This window comes from Panthera tigris, chromosome D1 (assembly GCF_018350195.1).
Source record: "Panthera tigris isolate Pti1 chromosome D1, P.tigris_Pti1_mat1.1, whole genome shotgun sequence".
Lineage (NCBI taxonomy): Eukaryota > Metazoa > Chordata > Mammalia > Carnivora > Felidae > Panthera > Panthera tigris.
Window position 1 is genome coordinate 102,827,634 of NC_056669.1, and position 27,049 is coordinate 102,854,682.

Below are 27,049 nucleotides of genomic sequence, written 5' to 3' on the forward strand. Positions count from 1 at the left end.
AAAGAGAGTGAGGCAAGAGGGCTTGAGAGTCCCGGGGTGGCATGGAGGGGTGGGTCTCGGTATTAAATGAGATGGTCTCTGGAACCTCACAAAAAGGTGAGCCCAGACTGAAGGATCTGTAGGAGGAGGTGAGGCAGAGATCTGCTGGTAGAGCATTTCAGGCAGAAGGAGCCACATAGGCAAAGGCCCTGAGGCAGCAGTGTGGCCCAGCTGGAGCAGGATAAAATGGTGAGGGGTATGTGAGGAGACCAGGAAGATGAGGGTTGAGCGCGGTGGGGGGGGGGACGTTGGCGGGTCACGCGGAGCTGTGTGGGCTTTGCCGGGACCTCGAGAGACTTAAGGAGCCATTGCAAATTTGGGGGGATCCGAGGGGAGGGGTGACATGGTCTGACTTAGATTTGAAACGTTAACATTCCTGCTTGTGGTGCTAAGAACCGGCTCTGCCTTGAATAGAGATAAGTAGTTTCTGTCGGAAAAGGGACCTCTCAGTGAGTGGATTTTGGGGGTTCCAACCCCACCCCACTTGTCAAAACCGTAATGTGTCTGCTCTTTCCTTCCACAGGGTCCCCACTGTGCCAGTAAAGAACCTCAATGGGTCCAGTCCTGTTAATCCGGCCCTGGCAGGTAAGCGCTTGCTTTAAGGCGGGCGGGGGGAAAGGAAAGCTCGGGCCAAGGAGGTGGTGAGCATTTACTGCAAAGAAAGAATTGAATGAAAGCAAATGTGGATGTTGGGAGCGGGGTGGGGAGGGGGGGAAGAAGCACAGCTTCTGTTGGAGAGAAGCAAACGCACACATTTCTGAGGCAGGCAGCGCGGGCCAGGGGAGGCTGAGTGAGTCACGAGAGCTTGTGCCGGGGAAACAGCGGGGCGGGCTCCCGGGGAGGGCGGTTGGTGGGATGCTGGGAACTAACTCTGCAGTCCACGCTCACGCCCTGCCCTTCCAGGAATCACCGGGATTCTCATGAGTGCAGCCGGGCTGCCTGTGTGCCTCACCAGGCCGCCCAAGCTGGTTCTCCACCCGCCCCCCGTCAGCAAGAGCGAAATCAAATCCATCCCGGGGGTTTCCAACACGAGCCGCAAGACCACCAAAAAGCAGGCCAAGAAAGGTATCAGCCTCCTTGTCTTAGGGGGTATGGGAGTCAAAGGCGTGGGCCTCGGCCGTGGCTTTGCCGCCATCACCCAAGGTCATACCCGTGGCTTCACCCTCTGTGCCTTCGTTTCTGCGTCTGCTAAGTGGGCCCAACTAGCCCCTGTTCTGCTGATTGCACCAAAGTGGATTGTGCGTGAGTGAGAGGGAGGCACCTTAAGAAGTGCAAAAACACGGTCCGGAAATATAGAGACACAGAACCACCAAGCGTGACGCATAAAATACGATACAGGGGGCTGTCACTGTGGCCCTGGAGCCAGAACAGCCTGGGTTCCAGTCCTGACTGTGACACTTCCAAGTCATGTGACCGCAGAGAGCCCTTTTTCTTTCCTTCACAATGGGGTAAAAAATGCTCACAACAAGGATGGGGCAGGTGTGCCCCAGAACGCATCCATGACAGGGAGTGACCACTGCCCTGTGTCCCCCCAGAGCCCCTAGGCTGACCATTCGAACCTTCCTTCAGGCACTCCTCCCTCCCTGTGCACAGTCCCGTCACCAGGGGGTCCAGATGTGTGTCTACTCTGTCTCAGCTCTGCGGCCGGTCTTTCTGGCCGCTGGTGTCGGTTGTTAAATGTCTTGACCGTCACCCCAGGCCCCCACCTTACAACCTTGTTTTGAAGGGTCCGTGAGATCTCATGTATATTGTAACTGGGCCCAGGGCCTGGCAAGCAAGAGGCTCTCAATGAACAGAAGCTTCATTCTTCGAAGCGGGCTGGTGGGAAGGAAGGGCTTGCATCCTGGGTTTTGGCGGTTGCATGATCTGCTTCCTCAAACCCTTGCCCTACTTTTCTATGCCATCAAGAGTTCTCTGCTTAAATGAACTCAATTGCCCTGTTCATAGTCTGATAGGAAATGACAGGATTTCACACTTTCCCGCGCTTCCTGTGATTATTAATAGCACATGTTGGACCCTTAGCTGGAAAAGTGCTAAAGGTCTATGCGTCCATTAGCTTCTTTAATTGTCAAAGCAACCCTTTGAGTGGGCTCTATTGCTTTGCCCGATCTCACAGGTGAGAAAATAGAAGCTGAGAGAAGCTAAGAGGGGTCCCCAGGGAGGCACTGGTCCTTTTTAAGGTTGTATCATCCTGTCTCCTGCCTTCAGGCTGGGCTGCCTCCTAGAGGTCCAGCCCCCAGAGAAATTCCAGAATCGCTGCAGCCTGTCAGGATGCTTCCCTGCTGCTGGTCTCCCGCACCGTCAGCAGCCAAGGAAGCTGTGGGCATAGCTTCCTGCTTTCCCATGAAAATAAAATCACTTTGACACCACATTACAGACCGAGACAGTACTCGGCACACTGTAAAAAGCATGTGATAAGCCTACCTCCTTTTTTTTTTTTTTTTAATGTGTAACAGTTTACACAGTGCTGTCTTCTGCTACCTCGCCTCATCGTGTGGGCATGCCCAGGCTCTTTGATTACACGGAAGAGAGCCCCACACCACCCATCTCAGTTAAAAAGTGGGTTTGGTGAAACCAGGCCCGGGGCGGGGTGGGGGGGTGGCTGTCAGGAAAAAGACTGCGGGAGGGAAAGACAGGCAGGCACGCCTCCCACCTTCCCAGACACCTAGCTCCTTCCTCCTCCTGCCGATTCCCTTTCAGATTCTTAAATGTGGTTGCAGAATGAATTCCTCCCCCTGCCTGCTTTGAGCCTGGCTGCTGGCTCCCCTCTCCGCGTGCCCAGCCTGATGAGGCCGTTAGATCCCTTACCTCTGTCTTGGTGGCCCACTGACCACCCTGTCCCCCCACAGGTAAAACCCCAGAGGAAGTGCTCAAGAAGTATCTGCAGAAAGTCCGGCACCCGCCAGATGAGGTGAGCGCAGGGGGGAGGCAGGGCAGGGTTCACCCACAGCTTCTCCTCCGCCGGGGTTTCCCACAGGTTGCAGCAGGAGCAGATTTCTGCGTCCTGGCTGCTACAGAGCCGCTCAGAGCTGCCACAGGGCTCCAAGGTTGGCGGTCTGGAGCCGCAGACCGAGGCTGCATTCTAAACCACCTTCCCGTGAACAGTCTGAATGTAACAAAAACAGCATGACAAGCGCTGGGAACTGACGTTTATTTCTTCTTCTTCTTCTTCTTCTACTTATTATTTTTTTAAGGAGGCTTGAACTGATGACCCTGAGATCAAGAGCCGGATACTTAACCAACTGAGTCAGCCAGGCGCCCCATGGGAACTGACTTTTAAATGGGCTTGATGTAGACCAGTGGTTCTCAGCCAGAGGGAGTTCTGCATGGGGGGGTGGGGAGGGGCGTGGGGGAGGGAACTGCTAATGGGCAGAGGCCAAGGGTGCTAAATAGCCACCGTGCCCAGGACAGCCCCCTCAGCGAAGAATTACCAACCCCAAATGTCAATAGTGCCAAGGTTGAGAAATCTTCTTATAGGCTTATTGATTTATTTATTCTTAATGTTTATTTTCTTATTGAAAAAGTTTTTTCATGTTCATTTATTTTCGAGAGAGAGAGACAGAGGGTTGAGTGGGGGAGAGACAGAGAGAGAGAGGGAGACACAGAATCCCAAGCAGGCTGCAGGCTCTGAGCTGTCAGCACAGACCTTAACGTGGGGCTCGAACTCATGCACTGCAAGATCGTGACCTGAGCTGAAGTTGGATGCTTAACCGACTGAGCCACCCAGACACCCCAGTATTTATTTTATTTTTGAGGGTGGGGAGAGGGAGGGAGCATATGCAGTGAGGGAGGGGTGGCAGAGAGAGGAAGACACAGGATCCAAAGCAGGCTCCAGGCTGTCAGCACGGAGCCCCATTCAGGGCTCCGACTCACAAACGGTGAGATCATGACCTGAGCCAAAGTCAGACGCTGAGCTGACCAAGCCACCCAGGCGTGCCTCTTGTTGACTTATTTAAACAGCAGCCCCTCTGGTACACTTGAGATACAATTGCTTTGCAAACGTTCAGCTTAAATAAAGGGTCTGTCAGCAAGTGTCTGTTTCCTCCGCAAGCCATTGGAGAACACCAAGGAAGGACAGTGTCTCATCATCGCCCTAAAGGAGAGGACAGTTTTGGTGGTGAGCCCCAGGTGGCCTATGCCACCAGCAACAATTATTCCAGGAACTTTTCTGCTGTGTAAAGTGAGATAAACCTAGATTTTGATTCCCAAAGGCATGTCTGTATATATCCTGGTTTGTGGGTTTTCTAGAAGAGGAACAGGGACACCTCACCGGACGTCTGATCATGCGAGAATCACTGCGGAGATGCTCTGGCCTCCCAGGCTGGGCCAGTGCTGAAGGCCTCTCTGCTCTGTCCCCTCCCGCCCCCAGGACTGCACCATCTGTATGGAGCGCCTCACGGCCCCCTCGGGCTACAAGGGCCTGCAGCCAACAGTCAAGCCTGACCTGGTGGGAAAGCTGTCCAGATGCGGCCACATCTACCACATCTATTGTCTGGTCGCCATGTACAACAATGGCAACAAGGTTAGTGCCAGCCTGCGGGGCTGGCCCCCGCCCGCCATGGGCCCTGGAGGAGCAAAAGCGTGAAGGCCCTGTTGGGGTGATTTGGGGTGTCTGAGAGGCACCCTGGGGGCAGCAGGAGTGAGGATCTTGGCTGTTCTCAGCAGGGTCAGCGTCTTACACAATTATAACGTTCGCAAAACCTGTCTTACCCAACTGCTCCCCTCCCCCATCTCTACAGTGGGTGTGATGGTCTGAGAGGTAGAGACTTCAGTCCATGAGAGTTCTTGGGGGGAAGGGGGGTTGACAGTGTGCCCATAGTGAGCGTTCATTACACCCAGTGTGGGCAGGTTTCTAGTCCCTTCGAAGCTCACTGTTGGAGGAGGGGAAGGCTGTCTGTGATGCTCACCTGGTCCATACTGACGGCAGAGCAGTGTTCCTCCATGAAGCTGGATTCCAGGAATCTGCGAGTCTCCTTAGATGCTAACTCTCTCTTTACACTATCTGAGCTTTTACTAAGCCACTGACATCCCTCACGTCCTTTGCTGTGCCTGGAATAACCGTCACTCCCCTCTCCCCATGAATTCAAATCCTACCTGCTTCTCCAGACCCCGCTTGGATCGCAGCAGAATTTGAGGTTTCCCTGATGTCCCCAGCTTCTTACTCATCCCCTCCCCCCCAAAAGTCTGCCTTTCGGGGTCTGCTCTGTACTTCTCCTGCTGTGGGAAAGAGGAGAGGAGAGAGTCAGCAGACCCAAGCTTGAACCCTGGCTTTAGTAACTGAGTGATTGTGGGCAAGATTTTCAATCTCTCTGAGATTTCATTTTCCACCTGGAAAATGGAGATAAAATAATACCTACTTTCCAGGGCATTATTACCATTATTAGTCAAATGGATATCTCCTTGGCATTATAGGTATAATTTTTTTTCCCTTCATCTTTATATAGCCCTGTGATTGAAGTTCCCAGAGTGCTGACCTTGGGCTGACCTTGGGACCTTTGTCTCAGAGAGCCCATGCTCAGTCACTGATGGATGATGCGGTCTGAACTGGTTTTCACTTTCCTGACCCTAGGTTAAAAGGTTTCATTGGGGTTTTGTATTTTAAGAGGTTATTTTGGATTTAAAGGGATTTTTTAGCATGTTCATTCTCTTTTTGAGGACTGTTTTCAAGAACAATCTAGCTCCTCTTTGCACTAATACTTTGAAGCATGCCGTTTAAAATTTTCTTCACACAGAAGAGGAAACGAAAGGACCCAGAGAGAAACCCAGTGGTTCTCCCAAGGCCATGAAGCAAGTTAAGGCCAGAGCAGAAGGTGGAAGGGCCAAGGCTTGGCCCCAAGCCTTGGGTTCCAAGCCTTGGGTTCCTGTCCCGTTGACCACATGGAGTAACCTTCTCCATTGCCCTGAATGCAAGTTACTCCTTTAACATTAGTAGAGCTTGAGCTGAAGGTCCCCAAATAGCTCCACAGAGGATCGCTGTCCTCCTGAAATGGTGCGGATGTCCTGGAGAGCTTCTCTCCTGGCTGTGAGCCTTTTCTGCACACATGGCTCCCTGCCCACGCCTTCCTTCTCACCCACTTTCTTCTGGAAAGCCTGGGAACAAGGTCTCCTCCCAGCCGTGCAGGCCACGCCTCGCTGGGCCCCAGTGTGAAGCCAAGGCCCCTTATATGTCTGCATCCAGAGTCTTGCCCTGCGCCCCAACACAGCCACCGAGCCGTGGGCTTTGTACAGACCGCTGAAGACCAAGCCCTAACTAGTGTCAAGTCCTTTAATGGTGCTGTGCCTCAGTTTTCTTCTCTGTAAAAGGGAATAATTTTTTAAAAATATTTATTTATTTGAGGGGGAGGGAGGGGCAGAGAGGGAGGGAGACAGAGGTGGGACTTGAACTCACAAACCAGGAGATCATGACCTCAACTGCTCAGGTGCCCCAAAATGGGAACCATTTTTAAAAAAAACTTTTTTTTGTATTTATTTATTTTTGAGAGACAGAGAGACAGAGCACAAGTGGGGAGGGGCAGAGAGAGAAGGAGACAGAATCCAAAGCAAGCTCCAGGCTCTGAGCTGCCAGCACAGAGCTCGACGCGGGGCTCGAACTCACAAACCGTTAGATCATGACCTGAGCTGAAGTTGGACGCTCAACCAACTGAGCCACCCAGGCGCCCCGGGAATCATTTTTAAGGCTAGTAATAAGGCTAATATTCCTTTAAAGCTGATATCAGGTGAGGCCTACGTGAAACAAGATGTAAAGTCTTTTGTAAGATTTAAAACGCCTTCACTAACAACTCATTCCCTCCCTCGTTGCTTGTGCAGACCTTGTCCTCAATCCTTCAAAACCAGTCCACAGCTCTTCTTTAAGGACCATTTTCTTACAGTCAGCTTCATCTACTCGGGCACACGACACCCACTTTCTCTTTTCAGAGCAGTGGTTTCTAAACCTGTATGAGCCTTAGGGGTCATAAAAGTACTAATAACAGTTAGAGACACGACTTAGTGGTCAGCACTTCCTGTGGGTTCTCTAATTCAATCCTTCCAACAACCCAGTGAGGTAGATACTATTGTTTTCCTTGTTCTGTTACAAAGCCGAGACCCAGAGAGGTTAAGTAATTTGCTCCAGGTCTCCCAGCAGGTAGATGGCAGAGCTGAGAATCCAATCCAAAGTTCTCACTCTTCACTGCTACTTTCTGTAGCGACCCCCCCCCCCCCCCCGCCCCATCCAGTTTGGTGGCCTGGGGTGGGGTCCAAGCATCTTTTTTTCCAGCAAGCTTCGTCAGAATTGTGATGCTCAGCAGTTGGGCAGAGGCTGCTCCCTAGTGCTTTGTTGTGTGTCCGACTCGTTTGGTACTTCACGGTTAATAATGACTCCCTGTGTATGTTCCCTGCCCGCATGGGATGCTCTGCCTTTCAAGGATGGGGGGTTTCTCTTACATGGCCCTTAGCATGGAGCTAATTTGTGGAATTTACTTATTTGGGTGCATTTTGTCCCCCTGGCCTTTTATCTTTGTCCCCTTCCAGGGTTAGGTGGGGTTAGGGGTGTGTTGCCAAGACTGTTTCCCAACCTGGCTGTTCCTGCCTTGCGCCCTCAGGACGGAAGTTTGCAGTGTCCAACCTGTAAGACCATTTATGGGGTGAAGACAGGCACCCAGCCTCCGGGGAAGATGGAGTACCACCTCATCCCTCACTCCCTGCCCGGCCACCCCGACTGCAAAACCATCCGGATCATCTACAGCATCCCTCCTGGCATTCAGGTGCTCCCGAGTCAGCCACGGGCTTTTATTTACTTATTTTTTAAGTTTCAATGTTTGCAGGCAATAGGTTTGTCTTTTTTCTTTAATGTTTATTTATTTTTGAGAGACAGAGACAGAGCACGAGGGGGGAGGGGCAGAGAGAGAGGGAGACACAGAATCCAAAGCAGGCTCCAGGCTCCGAGCTGTCAGCACAGAGCCCGATGCGGGGCTCGAACCCACGAACTGTGAGATCATGACCTGAGCCGAAGTTGGACACTTAACTAAGCTGTACAGGTGCCCCGGTAATATGTTTGTCTTAATCTGTTCAGGCTGCTGCAAGAAAATATCACAGACTGGGTAGCTTTTAAACAACAGAAAGTTATTTCTCACAGTTCCGGAGGCTGGGAAGTCCAAGCTCAAGGTGCTGGCAGATTCACTATCTGGTAAGCCCCTGCTTCCTAGGTCACGGACATCTTTATGCTGTGTCCTCATGGCAGAAGGGGTGAGGGAGCTCTCTGGGGTCTCTCTTATGAGGGCACTAATCCCATTCATGAGGGCTCACCTTCATGACCTTATCACCCACCCAAGACCCAATCTCCAAATACCATCATCTTGGGGGTTAGATTTCAACTTGTTAATTTCCGAGGGTTACAGACTCTCAGTTTATAGCAGTCCATTACTTTTTGTACTTCTTGCTTGCAAAATACATTCTGTTCCAATAGTCCCCAAAGTCTTAACTCATTCCAGCATCAACTTTAAAGTCTAAATCCGAGGACTCACCTACATACCATCTAAATCAGAGGTGGGAGAGACCCCATGTACAAGTTCCTCTCCAGCTGGCACTCCGTGAAACTGAACAGGTTATGTGGTGGGGCCCTCGTGAACAGGATGGGTGCCCTTGTAAAAGAGCCCCCGGAGAGCCCCCGCATCCCTTCCCGAATCGAGGACACAGGGAGAAGACAGCAGTCTATGAACCAGGAAGTGGGCACCCACCCGACACTGGATCTGCTGGCACCTTGGACTTCCCAGCCTCCGGAACTGTGAGAAATAGATCTCTGTTGTTTAAGCCACCCAGTCTGTGGTGTCTCATTACAGCAGCCGGAGAGAAATAAGATAATTTTATACTGTGAAAAGTTTCCTTTCCTCCGTCCACCCGGTTTCACCTCCTGCCCCCGCGTTCCACCATTGTTCTTACCTTCTTACGTGTCCCCCAGGATTCTCCGTGCATGTGCAGCAAAGACTGTTTCCACCTCTCCCATTGGTACACAGAGGGGGACATTTTAGACATATTGTTCTGCACCATGGTTTTTTCAATTAACAATATAGTTTGTAGATCTTCCCATGTTGGTATAGAGGGAGATTCTTCGTTCCTTCTTGGCTCTGGGTGAGAATCCATAGTATACATGCACCCTAATTTATATTCAATAGTCTCCACTTGATGGGCATATGGATTGCTTCCAATCTTTTTACTACAACAAATAATACTGTAACAGATAACCTTGTATGCATGTGAGTATATCTGTAGAATAATTTTCCAAAAGTAGAATTTCTTTGTCAAATGATATTTGCATTTATAATTCAATAGATGTCCCTTGGCTTTGATTTTTGTAGGCATTTATTTCCTCTTTTGATTCTTTGAAAGACAACCCTAAGGAACAAATTGAACCCTATTCCTAACAGTAAATACAAATGTGCCCCTTCCTTCACACACTGAAGATTTTTTAACTGATCTAGGATTCATTTATTTGGCAACTATTTATCAGTTCACCCTTCCTTCCTCCCTCCTCCTTGCCTTCTTCCATTTTGTCTCTTATTTAACAAACATTGGAGGATGGATTATGGACCAGGCATGTTCTAGGTGCTGGAGAAACAAAGGTGAGCAAAGTGGACACAGTCTTTTCTCCTTGGAGGCCCCCATTCTAGCGGGATGAGGAAGTCAATGCCCAGATACATAAGCGAGGTATTGCCAACTAGCGATAAGAGATGTGGCAGAAATAAACCGGAGCAGGTGAGATAGTCTGTAAAAGAATTTAAAGAAAAATATGGTTATTCCTGGAGGGACTTACCAGCCAGTCAGAGAAAATAAGTCTACATCACCAAACTATAGAACACAACATAATGTGCACCATAGATAAACGCTGTGGGGGGGGCAACACAAGAGGTCTTCAAAGTCTGAAGACACTTGGGTTCTGAATCCTGGCTGACTCTGTATTGGCTGGGACTTTGGACAACCACCAGACCTCTCTGAGCTCGGTTTCTTTTTTCTTTTTTTAATTTTTTTTAACGTTTATTTTTGAGAGACAGAGAAAGACAGAGCCTGAGCGGGGGAGGGGCAGACAGAGAGGGGCTACATAGAATCTGAAGCAGGCTCCAGGCTCCAAGCTGTCAGCACAGAGCCCAATGTGTGGCTTGAACTCACAAACCATGAGATCGTGACCTGAGCCAAAGCTGGATGCTTAACCAGCTGAGCCACCCAGGTGCCCCTTGGTTTTTTCATCCGTATAGCTGAGAACCTCCTGTGCAGGGGGCTTTGTAAGAATGGGAGTGAACATTTGTATGTGCATGCTGTGGTATTGGGCACGGTGGTCAGGGGCTCAGTGCCCGGTGACTGGCATTATGTGAGCAAGCTACTTGTCCGGGTAAAGAAGAAGAGGGCTTATGTCTGTCTGTCTGGGAGGGTCTGAGGAGACTTTCTGGTGCAGGGCACCAGTAGTTGAACCTTGAGAGCCATAAAGAAATGGAGGAGAAGGTTTTTAGTGGGAGGACACAGCAGAGTTGTGGCGGAGAGGAAGTAGGGGTGTTGGTGGGCCACAAAGAAGAGTTTAATTTGGGGACTTGCGACGGTGGGGGATGGGAGGAGGGTGCGTGAAGGAGCAGAGAGTGAAGGAGGACTGTGGGCAGGCCATGGAAGGACGCCAGCATGGTGAGGGTTGCAGCTTTATTTGTCAGGCTTTGTCCAGCTCACTGCTGGACGCGACCAACATTTTGGGAAGTTGTGTAGTTGGGACTGCACTTTGGGAAGGTCAGCCTGGCGGAGAAGTGAGGGGTGACCTGATTAGACCAGTTAGGAGACCATTCTGGTCATGGGGCCTGAACAAGGAAGGTGCGGAGGATGAGGGAGAGGGAGATGTGGTTGGAGGTGGGGGCAGCTGCGACCTTCTGGAATGACTGGAGGCAGCCAGTTGGGATGGTAGGGACAAGACTGACAATATGGGAGTCGGGGAGTCAGGAGAGACAGCCGGTGGCTGATCCCTGGTGAGAAGGAGGGCAAAGATCAGGGCGGGGCAACATTTTGCAGGAGATTCTTTTCCCAGCCTCTGGGACTAAAGAATGGAGAGCCAGCACAGAGGTCGAGGTGGTGGGAGGGGTGGTGTTGAGGGGCCGCTTGCTGCCTGTGTAGACGCCATGGATCCGGATCGTCCAGGAAAACTCAAGCTTGTGCCAAGGGAAATGCATTTCTCTGGGGTCAGTGCAGCCACTCTATAGACCACCCCCTGCGAGTCAGTAGCAGGACCCCTCAGTGCTGTGTCTGTCCCTGTCCCTGGAGACTCCAGAGACCACAAGGGCTTGGGGTTTCCAAGAGGAGTCGAGAACTTGGAGTTCTGCCTTCACTTCAGAGAATGAGTCTCCAATCTAGAGGAGGCAGAGTCGTGACTGCTCCACTTGGCGACGTGCAGAGAGCACACAGCCTCCTGGGGTCAGCGCCAGGCGGGTGTCTGTGTTGCAGACGGGCAAGTCCCAGGAGGGTGAGGTGCGGGCAGAGCCATGCTGGGAATGGTCTCTGGAGTTGGGCAGTCTGGCTTACAAACAGCTGTGGCCGTGAGCGTGTTGTAAATGTGCTGTGATTTCATGGGACTATGAAATTCAGAACTGTCACGTCCTGCGTCTCCAAGAAGATGTTGTTACCTCTCTCAGCCCAGGGGTATATTTCCCTTCTCCTGTATCGCGCTTAAGATGTTCAATTTGGAAAGGATAGATGATCTTGAGCCAGGCTACTAAAAATCTTTTTAAATCACAGGATTTAAAACTCAATTTGGGAGGGATGGGTGCCTGGGTAAGTTCAGTTAGTTAAGTGTCTGACTCTTGGTTTCAGCTCAGGTCATGATCTCGCAGTTCCAGAGTTTGAGCGCCGCATCAGGCTCTGCACTGACACGCAGGGTCTGCTTGGGATTTTCTCTCTCTCTCTGACCCTCCCCTGCTCTCCCTCTCTCTCTCTCAAAATAAATAAATAAACTTCTAAAAAATCAGTTTGGAACCACCATCCACCATAAGAAAAAAATGAAAAGTCTGTGTTTTCTTATAGTTTCTTCATTCATTCATGCATTCATTCACTCCTGGACTCATTTTTTTCAGCCACGACAGTTACCATTTGTGTGAGAGCTTGTGCTAGGAGCTGCATGGAATTATCAGTATTAGATTGGCTTCATCTAGAAGGGATTTTTTAAATGGCTCCACAGACCCTCAGGGGGTTAGGGATGCTCAGAAATTATAGACAAACATTTCTGTTTGGGGTGGGAAGGGGTTGGGAGGGGGGCGGATGGATGCATTGGTTCTGGGAGAAAAATCCCTCACTTTTCCTGAGCTTCTCAAGGGGGCCTGTGGATCCTGATGAGGAAGCCTGGCTTCTGGCTAAATTCTGCGTCAGTTTCTGTCCCTGCTTGTTTGCTGAATTGGGGTATCAGTGCACCTCTGAGTTCACTGCAGCATTATTCACAATAGCCAAGACCCTACACGCACATCAGTGGATGAATGGATAAAGATGACTCCAAGGCTCCTGGCTCAGAGGCACTTTTGTTATTCTGAGTACTTTAGAGGGAAAAAGTTCATCATGTGCCTCAGGAAGCCTGGGCTTAAATTTTGGCAAAGCCATTGAGGTTGGAGAAGCCCTGTGACCTCTCTAGGCTGAAGTTTTCCTCTTTTGTAAAACAAAAGAGCCCGTGGCCAGAGCCCCCGGGTGATGATGATGATGATGAACGTTTACTGAGCTCTTACTATGCACTGCGGTGCCAAGCTCACTTTAGCCTTCACACTCTCCCTATTCGATGGCTGGGGGAACCCACACCCCAAGAGAGGGCTCCAGCTGACACATCGGGAGGTGGCCGCTCTGGGTCCAAACGCAGGTCTAACGACTCCAGGTGGGAAACCACTGCTATCACTGCTTTGGGATTTGTTCTCTGTCCAGACGCTGTGACCGTTATTATTGTCATCATTACTTGAATTAGTCACGCATGGTCTGCACCCCTTCATTAAAAACATCTTGAAAAATGCCCTTCGCTGACTTCCTTTCTGCTTTCAGGGGCCGGAACACCCAAATCCTGGGAAGAGTTTCAGCGCCCGTGGCTTCCCAAGACACTGTTACCTTCCAGACAGCGAGAAAGGGAGAAAAGTAAGAACGGGGGTTTGGGGGGCTGGGGGGTAGGGTTGGCTTCTGTGTCAGGGCCCCAAGTTTTGCTTCCTGCTGTGCACAGGCTAAAGAGCTGAGTCTCTTTTTACCATAGATGTACATGGTAACAAGGTCATATTTGAGTCAACTGTAGGTTAAGGTGGGGACGATTAGAATGTTTTCTTTTGCAGGATAGTTGGGGCAGGGCTTTTTCCTCTCCTGGATAAGCACTGGCAATAATTCATCTATTTTAGGATGCTTTCCCAGGGGGCTTTGCTGCTTAGCAGATGGTCCTGGGACCAGCACCAGTGACAACACCTAGAAGCTTGGTGTTGAGATCAGGGAAGGTTTTGAAAATCCAATCATTTTCTGGCCTTAGCCACAGAAAAATGAACATAAAGATTTTATTCTAATTTTACAATTCATAGAACCACTGAAGCCCAAACCTCGGGGCACCTGGGTGGCTCAGTTGGTTAAGCATCCGGCTTTGGCTCAGGTCATGATTTCATGACTTCGTGGGTTCAACCCCCGCGTTGGGCTCTGCGCTGACAGAATGGAGCCTTCTTGGGATTCTCTGTCTGTCTGTCTCTCTCTCTCTACCCCTCCCCCACTTGCACTCTCTCTGTCTCTCTTAAAATGGGTAAATACACTTTTTTAAAAAATGCAGAACCTTAGAAACTCCTTCATTTTAACAAGATCCCAGGTGATCTGACAGTACATTAAAGCTTCAGAGGCACTGCTCCAGGGCAGGGATCCTAATTTGTGGGAGATTACCTTTTTTCTTTTCTTTTAATGTACTTCTGTATTCTATGAATTTCCCAAAAGACAGAGGGAAAAATGATTGGGTTTCTGGATCCCCAGTGATTCATGATTCAAGCTTCAGTGGTTCTATGAATTGTAAAATTAGAATAAAATCTTTATGTTCATTTTTCTGTGGCTAAGGCCAGAAAACAATTGGATTTCCAAACCTTCCCTGATCTCAAAAAGGAAAAGAACCATTGAACTAAGGGGGTGTCGCGCCCCTTCTTGTGGGGTGCAGTGCTGGACCGGAAGTGGGTTTTAGCTAGCTTTCTCTAGGTCCTGCTGGGTAACAACCTTGGTCTCAGAGGCTGACATCAACAAAGGCTGACTCTCATGCACTGTGCATGCCAGTGGCTGTGGCTTGTTTGGCTGCTATGAGTCCACTCTGTCTGCTCCGTGGGGCTCCGTGTGCTGGAATCCAGGCTGAAGGAGCAGCCTTTCTGTGGTCTCTGCCCTTCTCCTGGAAGGGAGCAGAGGAGCAAGAGAGAATCCGAGTGGAATAGTGTGAACCCACTACAGCTGCTGCTGGAAGCTTGTCACTCCTACTCGCCTTTCACAGGCCCCAGCAAGTCATGAACACCACACAAGGAACGGGGTCATGAACTGCCTACAAGGCAGCCCCTTGGGTCCCATGGCAAAGGGCATGGGTGTTCTGTTACAGAGGAGGAAGCAGATCATGTGGAACAATGAGAAAATCAACCACATGGTGAAGATGTACCCAGTGCAGGGTCCTCAGATTAGAAGTCAGGACCAGTCCTGATCCTGAGCCCTGAGCAAGCCATATTTCTGTGCCTGAGCCCCAGCTCTACAGTCCCAACCGCTGGCTAAACATGTCCGCTGTGAAGTCCTACTGCTAAAACTTGAATCTTCTTGCCAAGAGCTGCTCCCCTCTCTTCCAGGCCTCCCTCCTCTTGTTAATGACATACCCAGAATCCCTGGAACCCATATTGGACACAGTAGTCTCCTTGGACTCTCTCTCTGAGCCACCACCCCACTGGCTTGTTTCCAGGGAACTGCCCGCCAAACCACGTGACTCCTTTTCTAATCCTGCCATACCCACCTAGTAAATACATTTTTTTTTAAGTTTATCTATTTATTTTTAGAGAGAGAAGGAGCATGAGCAGGGGGAGGGGCAGAGAGAAAGGGAAAGAGAGAGAATCCCGAGCAGCCTTCACACTGTCAGCACAGAGCCCGACACGGGGCCTGATCTCACAAACCATGAGATCATGACCTGAGCTGACATCAAGAGTCCGATGCTTAACCCACTGAGCCACCCAGGGGCCCCATAAATACTTTCATCTTTTACCTGCCACCAGGTTAAGTATCTTAAAGTACAGTTTCTACCACCAAACTTTTTTGTTGAAAAGAAATAAGGTAGAAAAAAAACCAAAAAATTGTTCTGATATCTTTCCCTTCCTTCTTTACAAAGTACGATCTTCTCAGCTTGGCATTCAAGACTTACTATGGTGGGGGTCTGAACCTTCCCCTCTCACTAATTCCTCACCTTTATCCTTCACATCTGCTGGTCTGGGACCTTAACCTTGGGCTCTTGCACAGTGAGGTAATAAGAGCCTGGGCTTTGGAGACAAACTGGCCTGGGTTCGAGTCCTACTTTAGCAATTTACCAGATGTGGGGACTGGCATAAAGATGAACATTCTGAGGTCTTAGTTTCTGGATCCATATAACAGTGGTTATAATTTCTATCTGTGTGGACAGGATGTTGTTAAGAATTAAGTGAAAGTAGCATTTGTAAAATGCCCAGCATGGTGACAGCTGTTGTTATAATTACACATGCCTTGGCTCATATTCATTTACTGTGTCTACATGTCCTTTTCTATTAATGGACAGCTGGCCCTTAAACAACTGGGGGGTTAGAGGTGCTGACCTCTATCCTCCCAAAGCTGATATCCACATATAACTTTGACTTCCCCAAAACTTAACCACTAACAGTCTACTGTTGACCAGAAGCCTTGCCGATAACATAGGCAGCCAGTTAACACGTATTTTGTATGTTGTGTGTATGATATACTGTATTCTTACAATAAAGTAAGCTAGGCAGAAGAAAATATTATTAGGAAAATCGTAAGTATCATACTGTGAAAATATTTATATTTTAATGTATTATATATATATTATATTTTATAATATACTGTAAAAAAAAGACCACGTGTAGTGCACCTGCACAGTTCAAACTCGTGTTGTTCAGGGTCAGCTGTATCTCCCCCCTCCTCTCCGACAGTTCAGAAGCATCTTCCCCCATGAATTCTGTATGGATCCACATCTGAGAGTCAACAGAGTAGTAACTCAGACCACGGACTGTAAGTTCAGGCAGTCCTGAAGTCTAGGCCCCCCTCTGCCATGTACTAGCTGGACGAACAGGGCAAGTCTTTATCTTCTGAGCTTCTTCGTGTGTAGAAAGGAGATAAGGAGAATACCTGTCTTGTCGAGTTGTTGTCACTGGTACGTGACCCAGTGCTTGCTATGTAGTAAGTAAACCCTCGGGGGAGGGTCGATTGTATCTCTACCATGTGCCATTACTTCATGTTGGTATTACCACTCTTAACAGTTCCCCACCTCCAGCCCACAGTGTGTCGACGGTCATTCTTTTTTGAATCCAGGTCACTTTTATCGGCCGTCTTCATGCTGGGTAGGGTGTTAGGCCCTTGTCTTGCTCCACAGCCATTTTTTAAAAATTTAGCTGAATGAGAACACTCTTCAAGCCCGAACACCTCTCTGGGCCTCACCTATGAAATAGAGACAATAGTAGCCCCTGCCAGATCTGCCTCCATGTGTGGTTATGAGGACCAGGTGAGTAAATGAATGTGAAATGGCCTGGCAGAGGTCACTCCACTTCAACCATGTCACCGGAGAGCTCTGCCACACCACTAGCTGAGGGTGCACTAATGCCGCATTCGGGCGGTGGAGGGAATGGCGGACACGCTTCAGAGGCTCTTGGATCGTGAGTGCCTCGAATTCCTAGATCCTGTCTTTTAGCCAGGCTGCTGGTAGCTAACATCTGTTGAGGTGTGGGTGCCAGGCACTGCTATGAAAGCCCTCGTACCATTTAGCAGATCAGAGCGTTGCCATTTTGTAAGTAAGGAAATTAAGGCCCAGAGAGGGGACAGAATATGCCCAAGGTCACACAGTTAGTTGGTGACAGATCCAAGACTTTACCTTGCGGCTTCCTGACTCCACCCCCAAATTCTTTCTATTCACTGTGCCGCTGGGGGCATCATGATGCCAGAAGACATGGACCCTTGGGAAGACCCTACCATCAAGACATAGTTTCTGACCAACACTGAATGTCTGCCTTTGGTCTCCTGCCTCCCCTTGCTCAGGTGCTGAAGCTGCTGCTTGTGGCCTGGGATCGCCGCCTCATCTTTGCCATCGGTACCTCCAGCACCACCGGCGAGTCAGACACCGTCATCTGGAACGAGGTCCACCACAAGACAGAGTTTGGCTCTAATCTCACGGGTCACGGCTACCCAGATGCCAATTACCTGGATAATGTGCTGGCTGAGCTGGCTGCCCAGGGCATTTCCGAGGACAGCACTACCCAGGAGAAGGACTGAGCTGGAGGGTCTTTGAGCCAGGAGGGGCTGCGGGGACCACAGGGCAGGAAGTGGGAGAATCGAGGTGGAAGTTGGTGCCATGCCCTCCCAATCCCCTCATTTCCCGCTCTGTCCTATCCCCATTCCCCATCCTTCCTGGCCACAGCGGGGAGGGAGATGAATAAGGTGATGTCATTCATAAACCTCATCCACCACAAAGGGGACATGGGATGAGGGCCATCCTCGGTCTGTTCCCATGGAGTTTTCGGTGCTGGGTAGGCAAGAACCCCCCCCCCCCGCCCCCCTGAGTAGGGGCACGGTCAGCACACTTAGGGTATGGACAGAGCGTGGGCACTCCATACCTTGGCCTTGTGAAGCCTGAGGTTCAATGCCTCAGCTGGCTTCTTGCTGCTTCCACTCTGCTTTGAGAGCGGAGTTTCTGCTTTTCTCTCCTCCTCTGGAGGCGAGGAGCTCTCACTGTGCAAGATTGGGGGGCAAAGGGGTGAACCGCTAAATTGCTGTGACATCAGATGTCGATGCCTCGGTGTTCAGCGAGGAAGCACTTCTCACCAAGAGGGTCAGGGAAGCAAAGGCTTCTGGGAGCACACTCGGCTCTCAGAATAGTCCTTGGCCTCTCTGGGCCCTCCCTCCTCACATCTTCGACCTGTCCAAAGAGGCATCTGGTTCTCTTGTGTGGATGGACGGACTCTGGGATTCCTCTCTGGGTTGGCATCCCATGATGTTTCCAGCCCCTCTCTGATCAGACCAGAGTCTGCATCCCACTTAGCATCTGAACTGTCCTCAGGGAGAGGAGCCCATAGCCTTCTTCCCAACTCATCCCAGACCAGCTCAAAGATTCCATGAGTTTCATCAAGTCACTGTGAGTAGAGCCCAGGCTGGGTTCTGTGCCATCTATGTATGCGCATATGTGTGTGTGTGTGTGCGCGAGTGTGCACCACTGGGCCAGGTTGGTAGACAGTCCCATCCTGTTCTCCCATTCTGTTTTGCAAACTGTCAAACTCCAGCTCTGATGGGGCTCAAACAGCCAGGCTGCGGTTCCTTGACTTTCTTCACCCTTTGCCAACCAATTTCCACAGTAAACTCGGACCCAAATGGTAACAATCATGTATCTTTCTAGATGCCCCCAGGGAACAGTGCTTGGGGATATGTGTCAGGTGAGGACTGGACTGACCCCTTTTTATATCTCTTTCAAGACCATATCTAAACCAGTCTATCCGGTCATGTTTCTATGAGGGCTTCGATCTGTCTCCATGCACACTTGCTAATCAGAGCCCAGAGGGGGCTGGGCCCCTCATCTATTACAGATTGACCTAGAGCATGGAGGCAGACTTTTTAGCTCATTCCCAACAGGGTTGGGACCACATCATGGTCCAGTCCAACCTGCATTTGGGTTGTGTCCCAAGACTCTGTCTGTCCCCTCCCCAATATTCTTCTTGCTTTTCACTTCCCTTAAGGAATGAATTGGGGGTCAGGGAGGAGAGAAGGGGGATCAAGAAAGGAAACCCAATTCCCCCTTTGAAAGTGGGTTCTTTGAACTATGTGTTTGGGGGAAGTTCCTCTGGATACTAATTTGAATTTATATACCTCATGTTTTGGGGGTTTGACGTATATATATCCATATATATTTCATAATATTTGGAAGGTTTTTGATGCTAGAAAAATGGAAACAAAAGAACCTTCAAAAATGGTACTTAAGTTAGAACCTGAAGCCAGGCTTTCCTGAGAGCTGGCTCCGTGGCCGCTTGCTGTTTGCCTACAGCCATTTTGACATTGGTGTGGCCAGTGGATGCACCTGAGTGTCGCCCAGTTCCTTGGGAGGTACTGGTGCTGGGCCTTTCCTTATTCTCTGAATGGCTGGCTCCAGCAGAGGGAGCTCTGACGAGAGGAATCCTTCCTGACAACTCAGCTCTCAGGTCAGCCGGCCACCATCTTCTCTCACCAGCGGACCAGGAGATTGGGCCTGAGTCCACTGCACCACAGGGCACAGTTTCCTGCCAGTCGGGAGGAAACACTTGAACTCAACGGAAGAGACATGGCTGAGGCATTTAATATCCACCCCCCCCCCCCCACCGTGCCCTTTGCCAGGCCACCCTGTCCCAGAGGTCATCGAAGAGCCTCACTGCACACCTAGTACATCTCTGCCCTTCAGCACCTGGGTCAAGTGTCTGCTGAGCTTCTCACCCACAGGGATGAGGAAACAGACCGAGGGTCAATGGGTAGAAACACACAGCTGTGGAGCAGGAGGTGGGGAAAGAAGGCAAATAAGGTTTGACAACTGGCCATGGCAGTGGGGACAGGCTGATTTCCCTGCCTCGGGCAGAAGGTATGGGTGGGGAAGGGGACAGCCGAGAAAAGAAGGAAGGGGACTCAGAGAATGGATAGGCAGGCAGGCGGTGTGCCAGGGGTAATACCACTTCGAGGGTAAGTCTTAATACCTTCAAGACCTTACCCCTAGGATGCCGACCGTGTCTGTACCCTCCGTTCTTTTCCTCCCTGAGGATGCTCAGCAGGGGGTACCTCCTCCTTGTGCTGCGCTTTGGTGGGACTTTCTGGGCAGAAGGATCTTGAATTTCCTTTTAACGCTGTGCCAAGCAAGGCGGGGGGCAGGGGGGAGGCAGCCCTTTGCCCTTTGTGCCAGCCTAGAAAGGCACGGTCTCAGACACAGTGAGCACCCTGCCAGCAGAGGTACTGAGCACCGATCCCTGGGACACGGGACGTTTCCCCACCAGTGTTGTTCCTGCTCTGTTCCCTGGGTTGCACAGGGAACCCCATGCCTTGCCTGTCATGGCCGGACCACCAGCTGCCTGGTTTTCCCCTTCCTGAGTCTCCAGGGATGACAAATGGGATTGCAGACAAACTCTGTCAGACGCCTGTCCCTTAGAGGTTAATTGTGTATATGTGGTTGTGCGTGCCTTTGTGTTTCATACCCTTTCTCCTGCCCTTTTGTAGAACTTGGACTTTATGGTTTTACACTTGGTCAAAAGTACTTGTCCTGGTATTGCACTGTCGTGTGCATGAGAGGGGAGGGAGAAGACCCCGCGTGGTACAGGAAGGGGCCTGTCCCCTATCCTTGTCCGTGGTCACTGGCATTTTCGTGGGGGTTTTCTGGGAGAGGGAAGGTGAATGTCCTAATGTAAAAACTATCCTTGTGTTGTGAAGTCCTTGGTGTTGCTCTGTGAGAGGACATCGCCACCTGGTGCTCATGAGGTGTATGTGCAGAACAATAAATGGCAAATGAACAACCACAAATTGCTGTTCCCCTTCTGCTTTTTGTAGGTCAGGGCGCCTATGAGGCATTTGGGGCGCCTCTCCGAGTCTGGGAGCAACCATAAATCCTTCCACTGATTGGGGGTGGGGGATTCCCTTCTTTCTCGCCACCCCTCCCCCCAATATCTTTTCCACCCACACATTTGACCAAGGGACCTGACCTGACTGCTTGTTCCTCTCAAGAAAGAGACCGCATGGCAGGGGAAATGTAAGCGAATCTGTGGGGGAAAGACCGGCTTAAAAAACATGAATGTTTGCTTTTTACAGTGCCCTCCGCCCAACGACAATATAGCATAGGTTTCAATAGTTGACAGGCTGTTGTGTGTCAAATACATGTGTAGTGTTAATCATCCCGATGCTCACACAGACACAAACACAAAATGCAAACGCAAAGCTGCCTTTGTCACCCACATGTGCCTCTATTTCCGAGAGTCTGGGGAGTGTGGTTTGGGTGGAAGCCGGGGTGAGCCTTCCCACAGCGCCCAGTCTGAGCTCACAGATCAGGAAAACAGAGCCTGTGAACTCCCCTCTCCAGGTGCTGACTCGGCAAAAGGATGATTGCAAACTGCAAAGCCCTGTGTTCTCATTTCCTGTGGATGAGCAGCCGGACAGTGTTCCTTAGGTCCACATTTAAAAAAAAAATTTTTTAATGTTTATTTCTGAGAGACAGAGCATGAGTGAGGGAGGGGCAGAGAGAGAGGGAGACACAGAATCTGAAGCGGGCTCCAGGCTCTGAGCTGTCAGCACAGAGCCCGACGTGGGGCTCGAACTCACAAACCATGAATGAGATCATGACCTGAGCCGAAGTCGGTCTCTCAACCGACTGAGCCACCCAGGCGCCCCTAGGTCCACATTTTTAATGTATGGTTATGTGCAACTCTGAGAAACAGAAGTTTGTGAAGAATTTTTATTTCCAAGGGCAGTTAGCGCAAAGTCTGGAAGCCTGTAGCTGGACCGTTGTCTCTCAGTCTCCGTAATCTTCAAGGGGTTCATGGGGAATTTGCAGAAAAGTGGTTAGCTCAGCTGAAATTTACCCACAAAACACCCAGAGGTTTAAGAGAATATTTTAATGCTTAGGCAGGGTTCAGAGAAGAGGATGTAGAAATCAGTGCCTGTGGCTGGCGGTGGGGGGGGGGGGGGGGGGGCAGGGCTCACCTTCTGTGATTCGCTTGGTATTCACAGTGGGAGGCGGACAAGGAACCTCCTTCCCATCTTCCCCCAGGCTGGGATCTTCAGGCTCCTCAGGACTTATGTGAACCTAAGCTCTTGACTGTGAATGTTAACGAGGTGAGGACAGATTATCCTTCATGCAAATGAGCTCATTAATGACATTGGATTTGGTGAAGAGTTGTGTAACTATTAAAAAGGTTGTGGAGAAGGGGCTGGCTCTGTCAGTAGAGCACGTGACCCTTGGTCTCAGCATCATGAGTTGGAGTCCCACATCCAGGGTAGAGTTTACTCAATAAAAAAGAAAATTAGAAAAAAAGATGTGGAGAAGTATTAATAGACTCACCCTATTCATTATAATTCAGTAAGATTGGTATTAAAATTGGGCAAAGCCCCAAATGCCAGGTAACAGGCATGCATCCCTCTAGATGCCTGAGGGAAGTCAGCCTGGGACTGAAATACATGTGTCACAGAGGGTGCTGGGTGCCTTTTTTTTGCTTCATTTAAAAACAGGGATTTGATCATATCAGTCCCTTTGCTGGAAAAACAAAAAACAAAAAACAAAGGTAGGATACATAATTGGTAGTTTCTATTCTGTTTTGGTTTTAGGGAGGAAATAATACTTGGGTGTGGGCTTACTTTGACTTTTTTGCATTTTTCCTTATCTCCCACCCCTAGAGAAATGCAGACTTTTTGTAGGAATGTGGTGTGTGTGTGTGTGTGTGTGTGTGTCTATGGCTCTGTGTGTGTTTGGGGTGTGTATGTTTGGGGGAGTTGGGAGTGGGGTTGTGTTTGGGGTGTGTGTGTGTTAGGAGGCCGGGGGAGGGGGATTGTGGAGGTATGTGCACGTGTGTATTTGGGGATGTGTACACGTGATACAAGGACAGGAAGGGGAAGGACCACTCATAGAAAAAGAAAGGACGATACTCTGGTAACAGAGACTGAGAAAATGGAATGCTTGTTTTACCTAAATCTGCAGCTCCATAAGCCAGGTAGGTGGTTATGGGTAAGAATTCCAGTTACCCTGAGCACCAGGATCTTTTCCAACTTTCACCCTTTCTTTCTTCATGCCTTTTCTCCAAACCATCCCTTCTCTCTTGACCTCCTAATAGAAGATTTTAAGTTAAAATCTGTTTTTGAGGACTTCATGACACTAGTCTGAAGGCCAAGAGTGGTCTGGTCGGAGTAAGTCTGAATTGTGGTTGGAAAGTTGGAAAACATGGACTTAGGAGAGACAGCATCTTTCTGTTTAGATACAGTTGTAAGGACCCAGTCCATCAGTACAGAGCCCTCTATGCTGAAAATCAGAGGCCACATGGGACCTCCTGGGTCTTCCAGGGGATCACTCAGCCTCCAGGAGCATGAAATACAGAGAGATTAAAAACAAAACAAAAAAACCAAAACAGAACAGGGGGAGGGTAACATGTACAGGCAGAAATTCTTATAGCTCGTGAATTGGAAACTGTGGCTGACCTCAGATTAAACGCATGGTCTCCAAATCCAAATATTAACATGCTCCCTCCTCTCTTTTCACATATATTCAGATGAAGATAATCCATGATGCACACAGAGAAAAGACACCCTCTTTGTGTTTTAGCCCCTACCCCTGATGACTTTTGCTTAAAAAGTCACATGTGCTCTCCTCCCCCACCCCAACCCCTGTCCACAGAGCTCTCTGTTCATTTCCTGGCCCAGGGCCCTAAGGAAGTCACAAAGTTATACCTGCCTTTTGTTGCACCTGCTGCTGCAGTCCTCAGGCAGAAGTGGAGAAAGAAGGAAGGAGAGGCATGCTTGTGGTTCTGGCCAGAGATGAGAGAAATGTTTCCTGGGAGAGATTTAGGCTGGACTCTGCTCCTGCTCTTGGTTGGGGACATCTCCAGGTGCTGCCGTGCCCGCAGCCAAACTCTGTGTCTCGTCCTCCAATGCCTGGTATCCCCTCTTCTTGTATTTCCGGGTGCCGTAGATGGCCAGGGTGATGGTGGCTGCCAGGGCAGCAGTGACTGCCACTGTGACCCCAGCTGCCGCCCCTCCTGACAGACCGCTGCTGTCCCCATGGATGACCCTCATGGCCCTGCGTAGCTCTAACGGCTCCCCCAGCCTCCACTGGTGGGTCTGGGAATCCTTAATCCAGGAGCTTGCAGTCTCGCTATTGGTCACCATGACAGTGTTGGTGGCAGCCTGACTCATGAGGGGTGGCCTGGTGTAAGGTGGGAGTCTGGCAGGGGGCAGAGACCCTCCTGTGAACAGCCCAGCCTTGACACAGTAGGACACTTGGCACCCATCACTGATGAGGGCGAGGTGTTGGCTGAAGCCCCCGGGACACTTTCTTAGAGAAGGTGCCTCTAAATCTCCGGATATGGCAGCATTCACCAAGGGGTTCCCCACTGCACAGCTGAAGAACCCGCCAAAGGGGACTGAAAACCTATAGCCCAACTCATAGTCCTGAGAGGCACATACATTGAGATTTTCAAAAAGTCTCAGTGGAAAATAGCCAGCAGGGCATGACTGTGCATTCGTCAAAGGGTTTATGCTCTTACCACTGAAGAGGCCTCCGAAAAGCAGTCCTGAGTTTTCTGGTATCTGCCCACTGGCCACACACCAAAAAGCCCTAAATTCAGCCTTTGCCACCCGGAACACATCTTCGCACACAGTCTTGCAGAAGATGAGGAGGGTGCACTTCCTCAGACACTCCAGGTGGTTGTAACCCTCCTCATGGATCTGGGACAGCAGGTGGACTGGGGAGTAGCCAGAGGGGCATGAGAAATCACCAGTGAGTGGATTCTTCTGCTCCAGGTTTTGGCAGAGTTGGACAAACTCCTTCCCAGAGAGCTGGGTGCATTCTTGATAAACTCCTCCGAAGGAGAAATTGGTCATTTTTCCCTCGCAAGAGCCATCATCAGTGTTGGCCTGGAAATTGAAGTTGGGTGAATTGACATCTGTGCACCCAGGGTAGGTGTTGAATGTGTAATAGTGTCTCACGGCAGCCTCCACCGTCCTCGACAGCTTCTTCACGAGCGGCCCCGGCAACTCGGGCAGCATGTTGGGGGTGATGAAGAAATGCAGAGGCAGGCCGGCACGGTCGATGGCCACCAGGTGGTTAGTGATGCCCTGCTGCCAGGCCTGGAGGGTGATGCCTGGGTAAAAAGGAAGCCCTCCGATGCTCTGCACCATGGAGTTGGTTCGGTTGGAGAGGTAGCTCTTGGTGAGGGTGTTCTGCAAAGTGTAGTTCTCTTCAAATTTGAAGTTCACGATGTTCTGGAAGGCAGCACCGGCAGACGCGGTCAGGGCAGTACGGCTGCTCAGGCTGTCCTGCAGGAACGAGGCTCTGATGTGGTCCTCCTGGATGAGAACAGCCCCAGCATCCATGCTGGTGATGACGTGAGTGCCGTAGTTGAGGACCAGCAGTTCTGCCAGGTAGGTGGCCATCCGTGTCTGGTTATTCTCCAGGCGGTCAGAGATGTCCATGAGTTCCTTCTTAAAGCCCCAGCTGAGTTCTGAAGCTGGGTTGATTTTGACTGTGTAGATCAGGTTTCTCACCTGCACGCGGGTTGTTATGGCTTGGTCTTTCACTTGAAGGGTCTTCATCTTCTGGAAATCAGAGGAGAACTTGCCATTGACCTTGGAATAAAGGGAGAGCTCCAGGTTGATGGAGTAGGAGGTGCTGCTCTGGTAATTCACCCAAGACTCCAGGACTTCTGAGTTCATCTCCAGATTGGTCTGTTTCTGGGCGATGCTGATGACTTGGTCGGGGATGATGTACTGTCCATCCTCCGTGGTCCTGCAGCTCCTGTAAGTCAGGTCCATCACCCGTCCCATGTCCACATTCCGCAGGTTATCCCAGCCACCTCCCGGTAAGACTTCCAGTACAGGTAGTTTTAAGGTATTCTTGCATTTTTGAAATCTGGTCTCATCTGTCTCACCCAGAGACTCATCCGCTTTAGCCCACGCTGCCAGTGCCCACAAGAGGACAGCACCCCTGAGGCTGTTCATGGCTCAGAAGCTCCGGCCACACGCCAGCCCTAAGGAGCGGCCAGCGAGCTTGGTGCAAACCGAACAGATGGGAAAGAAGGCAGTTGCTGAAACAAAACACATACAGCAGCTCCCCTAAAGCCACCAGTTCCTCTTTGGGCTGATCTAATTGCAAAATGGGGAAATGAGAATCAAATGGAATACTAAGGTCCATCAGGACTTTGAGAAAATCATGTTGTCCTAGCTTTATCCTTACCAGTTAACCACCCTCACTGTCCCCCACAGCCCCCAGCCCCAGGCTGGTTACTCTGCAGCCACGGTGGGTTCTCAGAAAAAGTGCGACCGCATGTCTTAGTGCTTCCTCCATGGGAGATTTCCGGCTTTGAAAGAAAGCTCTCGTTTTGCTTTTTATTCACTCTCTTGATGTTTTAGTTTCCTGAACTGCTCTCCCCTGGGACTCCAATACTAGTTTCCTTTTACTGTAAATGCAGAGGTGAATGGTAGCATCATCCTTGCTGAGACACACTGCCTCCGCCTTACCTAGGCAAGTAGCTGTAGGTCAAGGCTGAGGGCTGGGTTTCCCATTCACCTGAAGGTAAAGGCAATTCACACACAAGAAAAGACTGAAAATCTTGGACACAAGGACTGTGGAGTTCTACTGTTACAAGCCTAATAGTATAGGCTTTGGAGGTGCTATTTCCTGAAGCAGAGCTGAAGGGACCTGAAGCGGATTCCGTGAACCTCAGTCTGCATTGTCCTCAGCATTCAGAGTGAAGGCAAGTGGTCCCCACACTGTGTTGTTTCCTTTCAGGTAGAAATGTTAAAACAAAGAGAAAATCTATACTATAATCTAGATTTTGACCTACCAAAAGCAGACAGTGGCCAAGAAACATATGTGTATGTATTTACACACTTCTACATCCTCTGTGTGTGTATCGTTAGCAATAAGTTGGTACCTGCTGTTATAGTTTTACTTTTTCATTCTGCTGTTAAGTTTATGTGCTCAGTATAGGTGCATAAAAAAGAATGTGGCTCTTTATTACTCATTTTTTTAAAGCAACAATTCATTCATTCTATCATTAGGAGAACATAATTTCATGAATTTCCTTTTGTGTGCTAATACTATGTC

The 27,049-nt window shown here is 50.0% G+C and overlaps 2 protein-coding genes across 2 annotated transcripts in view; one reads left to right on the forward strand and one right to left on the reverse strand.

Moving 5' to 3' along the window:
• The window catches only part of DTX4 (deltex E3 ubiquitin ligase 4), a 35,938-nt gene extending 15,172 nt beyond the window's left edge, over positions 1-20,766 (forward strand). The window contains exons 3-9 of the mRNA XM_042958508.1: positions 563-624; positions 943-1,104; positions 2,889-2,950; positions 4,409-4,561; positions 7,620-7,781; positions 13,057-13,146; positions 17,284-20,766. Coding sequence (XP_042814442.1) covers positions 563-624; positions 943-1,104; positions 2,889-2,950; positions 4,409-4,561; positions 7,620-7,781; positions 13,057-13,146; positions 17,284-17,517 — 925 coding nt within the window. The 3' untranslated portion in view covers positions 17,518-20,766. The remainder of the gene's footprint in view (positions 1-562; positions 625-942; positions 1,105-2,888; positions 2,951-4,408; positions 4,562-7,619; positions 7,782-13,056; positions 13,147-17,283) is intronic.
• Positions 20,767-22,892: 2,126 nt separating this feature from the next.
• Positions 22,893-26,059, reverse strand: MPEG1 (macrophage expressed 1). The gene has a single exon (XM_007092649.3). It carries the CDS (start codon positions 25,939-25,941, stop codon positions 23,788-23,790), a length of 2,154 nt encoding a protein of 717 aa, XP_007092711.1. The 5' UTR covers positions 25,942-26,059; the 3' UTR covers positions 22,893-23,787.
• Between the last annotated feature and the right edge of the window lie 990 nt (positions 26,060-27,049).

Bases quoted from the DNA above. Each gene is read 5' to 3' on its own strand.
- MPEG1 (XM_007092649.3), bottom strand. From the start codon at position 25,941: ATGAACAGCCTCAGGGGTGCTGTCCTCTTGTGGGCACTGGCAGCGTGG.